At 45.0% G+C, this 5,000-nt stretch overlaps 1 protein-coding gene across 1 annotated transcript in view; it reads left to right on the top strand.

Annotated features, from left to right (window-relative positions):
* Window positions 1–5,000, top strand: part of LOC145415459 (uncharacterized) — a 110,941-nt gene that overhangs the window by 71,819 nt on the left and 34,122 nt on the right. The window contains 3 exon segments of the mRNA XM_080284734.1: window positions 1,643–1,747; window positions 1,750–2,855; window positions 4,688–4,776. Of these exon segments, the coding sequence (XP_080140860.1) occupies window positions 1,643–1,747; window positions 1,750–2,855; window positions 4,688–4,776 (1,300 nt within the window).

Below are 5,000 nucleotides of genomic sequence, written 5' to 3'. Positions count from 1 at the left end.
TGTGTGTGTGTGTGTGTGTGTGTGTGTGTGTGTGTGTGTGTGTGTGTGTGTGTGCTTTCGTTTGTGTTTTTATATTGGTTATTTTTCGAGTTAGGTAGATTTCGTGAGAGGCGATAATTGATTGATGTTATAGAGTGATTGATTGATTGATTGATGCATAGGTAAGTAGGTAGGTAGGTAAATAGATAGATAGGTAGATAGAACACACACACACACACACACACACACACACACACACACACACACACACACACACGTATCTCACCTGATTATCACCTGTCCAATTTTCACATTCTGACGTCATCACAGGTCATGTTGTTATCGTTATTATTTTGTTTTATATTTAGTGAGAGAGAGAGAGAGAGAGAGAGAGAGAGAGAGAGAGAGAGAGAGAGAGAGAGAGAGAGAGAGAATTTTTCACCCCCTCTTTTTTTCCTCGTTCTCTTTCTCCTCTTTCCTTGCCTTCGTCCTTCCCTCTTCCCTTTCCTTCGTCCTTCCCTCTTCCCTTTCCTTCCCTCTCTCTCTTCCTCAGTCTTTCTCTTCCCTTCCTTCCATTCCTCCTTCCGTCTTTCTCTTCCTTCCATTTCTCTTCTCTCTCTCTCTCTCGTACTCTCTTCCTCCCATGTCATTCGTCTTCTCCCTCCTCTTACTCTTCCTCCATATATCTCACTCTTCCTCCCTTCTCTGTCTCATCCCTTCCCCCTCCTCCTCCTCCTCCTCCTCCTCCTCTTCTTCTTCTTCTTCTCCTCATCATCATCATTGTTATTATTATTATTATTATTATTATTATTATTATTATTATCTTGGCCTCTCCTCTCCTCATCTTCCCTCTCTTCTTTCCTTTATTTCCTGTCTTCCTCATACCAGCCAATCAGTAGGAAGGAAGCTCTCTCTCTCTCTCTCTCTCTCTCTCTCTCTCTCTCTCTCTCTCTCTCATCGGAAACTCATCCCTTCCCCCACAAAGCAAATCCAATCTCAGGTTAAGGGCGTGTGCGTGGCTGTTGCGTACATGTGTGCGTGTGTGTACGTAGCGAGGGCGGGCTAAAAACGCACACACATACACCTCGACCACCTAAATTGCGTCTACACAGATTCTTTTTGTTATGTAAGTGCTAGAGGTTGTGTACGTGTCCTGTGTATGTGCAGTGCGAGGAATCTGCACATGTGCGTTTCTTAGGGAGTATGTACTTGTGTGGTCCTGTGTGCATCTGTTTTTCCCTGAGGTTCATTGTGTGTGTGTGTGTGTGTGTGTGTGTGTGTGTGTGTGTGTGTGTGTGAGTGTGAGTGTGTGAAGGTACTATCTCTCTTTAAGTGTTCCGAAAATGTACACACAATCTCCTAAACGCACGTACACACGCACTAGACGCAGGTATGTACGCAATTTCAGATCTGCGCACACGATAGGGAGGCTGGGCACATCCATACAGCTTCGGCGCGTTTCATATTTCATCGGTCTTTTCCCTCCCCCTTTGAACATCCATTATTCTTTCTTACAGGGAACGACTATGCCTTTAAGTGACTATATTTTGATACATGAACGAGCAGTGAACGGATGGATGAACGTGAGGGCGAAGGGGAAAAGAAGGAACGAGGAGGCCGAGGACGGAGCCAGTTGTGGGAAGGTGTCGTTTGATCGGTAAAGGCGCGAAAAGCCAAGCGAGTACAAATGCCTTGCCAGGGAGAGATACATTTTATTACCCCGTTGTCGCCTTTTGTTTTCATTTTCTTCATTTACGGCCGCGGTTCTGCTGCTGCACTATGGCTTGCACGCTGCTCCGAATCGTCCAGGCAGCGGTGAGTCTACGGCGACGGTTTGAGTGCGCGATCCAGTCCTCGTTCGATTCGGTGGAGAGTGGCGACGTCGGGGAAGAACGCGAGCAGGCTGAGGAAAACGAGCAAAATGAACACCCCTCCCAGCCTGATGAGCAGGATATGAACACTAGTGAACAGTTATCCAAGAATTTTCAGCTGTCCTTTACCGAACCTGAGGAAGGGATTGAGAGGCTACGCGACACCATGACGTTCATTCACTCCGAGGAAGGCAGGGATGCGGACCAGGTCACAGAAAATGGAGCCTACAAAGACGCTCCTGCCTCCAGCTCAATTGAAATTATGGAAGAAAACGCGTACGCCACTAGGGAAAACGGGGAGAAAACCAGCATAGACTTAACCAAATCCCCCAGCTTTGCAGATTCAGGGGGAGCTATACGAAAGATCCCTATGGTGCAGGTAAACGAAATTAGCGGATCGGATAAGAGTAGCAGCGATAGTGAGAGTAGTAGCGACAGCCGATGTAGCGTCAAGTCGGTTCGGTTACGATGTGCAGACGCCGATGTGTCACCCTCGAGTGGATGCAAACCAGCTAAACTGATTCGAAGCGATGCCCTCGAGACGAACGCCGAAAAGGAATCCAATAACCTTCAATGGATCCTGTTGGTGAAGGAATCCGGCTCGGAGCTGGTGAAGGAGGCCGAGGAGAAGGAAAATGGCGACAGCAACACCGAAAGCGAGGTGGACCATAACGAACTCCTGGGCTATTCTGAGTGGCTGCTCAAGGGGAAGAGCTTGGAATCCGGGGAAAGCTGCTCCTCGGAAGAACTTACCCCCGAGAGTGACGATATCGTGGAATTCGAGGACGAGGACGACGAGGACGACAGCGAGAGTTATTTGGAAGATGACGATGAACAGATGATCGAAGCTTCGTTTGAGGATTCATTCGTGGATGACGGATTCGTGAGCCTCGAGTTGGAGGATTACGACGATGATGTCATTATCGAGGAGAACGAGGAGGACTTGGAGAGGGAGAGGCTGGAGGAGGAGATGATGGAGGCTATGAGGCTGAGGCTGCAAAACAGGTATCATCATAGGGGTCATATTTGGAGATTCCCTAACACCTCTTTCTCGACGATTTATTAAGCACATACACCACATTGTCCTCTTTTATGGTACTGACAAACACTATATCGGGACACTATTTACCATACAGGCTTTATTTCATCACTTTCAGTCCTCATCAATTTCTTTTTATCCGCATGGGACGATTTGGCGCTGAAGATTGTTGGAAATGTTTTTAGATATTAAATTACCTTCATCTGTAGGGGACGAGGTGTTTGGGTCAGGGACGGGCGCCATTTTTGTTGCGCGTGGCTAAGTAGTGCCCTCTAAATACCCCATTATCCCTTTGAGTTTAGGTAAATGAAGTTAATATCTAAGAACACATTTTCGAAAATCTTCACCATCAAAACAACCCACACAAGACAAAAACAAGCTGGCAGGAAAAAAAAAAAACACCAAAACAAGAGGTGCACGTAAGGTAAATATTAACTATACACCGATATTATAAAGATATATATTCCTTGCTAGATAACATTGAGGTGTCCTGTGCTAAAATAAATTGCTAAGGAAGAGGTGCTACGGTGACAAAAATAATAATAATAATAATAATAATAATGCTCTAGGTTTCATGATTTTTTTTTTAAGTGGTGGAGTTTCAGGAAGATTAAAAAAAAAGAGAGAAAAAAAAAGGAAAAAGTAGGGTACAGTACAGTATGTTTATACAGGGTGATCAATAAATAACACTCCTTATCTACTTTTGTATTGTGGGGACGGCTCAGTTATCATTATCAGTGTCTACCCTTTATCTCTTTATTCATTTCCTACTCCCACTGCCACACCCGCGACCACACCAGCACACTGAGCCGTTCCCACAACACAGGGGATATTTCTGATTGGGTTTGTAGTGGAATTTTGTGTATTTTGTTATTTGTATAGATTATGAAGGTTGTAGAAATATGTACTTTATTTATTTATTTATTTATTTTTATGTATTTATTTATTTATTTATTGCATTGGTAACTCAAGACTCGTACAGAATAAGCAGGTAAGTGGATTATGTTCACTTCAATTATGGGTCGTATTATTAAGGGATTCGGATATTACCTAACACCTCCTCTCTAGCGATTTATTATTTAGTTTGTATTCTTCAGACCCTTGCGTTATCCTGAACCCGTCCCAGATATATGTATATATGTATCTTTATATACTATAGACATTAAAGCTAATATGTGTTTTTCTGGTATGTTGCAGGGATCATGTGTACATGTTGCAGGATCATGTGCACGTGTTGCAAGTATCATGAACGTGTTGCAGGGACGTGTACGTTTTTGCATGATCATGTGTACGTGTTGCAGGGTCATGTGTACATGTTGCAGGATCATGTGTACGTGTTGCAGGATTGTGTTTACGTGTTACAGGATCATGTGTATGTGTTGCATGTTGCAGAATCATGTGTACGTGTTGCAGGATCATGTGTACGTGTTGGGAGATCATGTGTACGTGTTGCAGGATCATGTGTACGTGTTGCAGGATCATGTGTACGTGTTGGGAGATCATGTGTACGTGTTGCAGGATCATGTATACGTGTTGCAGAATCATGTGTACGTGTTGCAGGATCATGTGTACGTGTTGCAGGATCATGTGTACGTGTTGGGAGATCATGTGTACGTGTTGCAGGATCATGTATACGTGTTACAGAATCATGTGTACGTGTTGCAGGATCATGTGTACGTGTTGGGAGATCATGTGTACGTGTTGCAGGATCATGTGTACGTATTGCTAGCCTAATTTTAATATATGTGTACGTCAAGCTTCCAAGACCTAATATGTGTGTGTTTCTTGCATGTTGCAGGGCCGGCCGTAGTGTTGAGCAGCCTGAGCACCGGAAGTTGAGCAGACAGTACAGCCCTGCACACTACCTGGGTCCATCATCACTACCAGGTGTGTAGGGGGAGTGTAGTGGGGGTGTAGGGAAGATTTATTGGGTGTGGGGGGAGATTTGGTGGGTGTAAGTGGGTGTGGTGGGTATGGTGGTAGGTGTGGTGGGTATAAGTGGGTGTGGTGGGTATGGTGGTAGGTGTGGTGGATGTAAGTGGATGTGGTGGGTATGGTGGTAGGTGTGGTGGGTGTAAGTGGGTGTAGGGGTAGGTGTGGTGAGTGTTGGT

This window comes from Coenobita brevimanus, chromosome 102, assembly GCF_032717465.1.
Source record: "Coenobita brevimanus isolate Jiangsu-jjx chromosome 102, ASM3271746v2, whole genome shotgun sequence".
NCBI classification, from domain to species: Eukaryota; Metazoa; Arthropoda; class Malacostraca; order Decapoda; family Coenobitidae; genus Coenobita; species Coenobita brevimanus.
The sequence above is the reverse complement of the archived record's forward strand: the minus strand, read 5'-3'. Positions and strand labels throughout refer to the sequence as shown.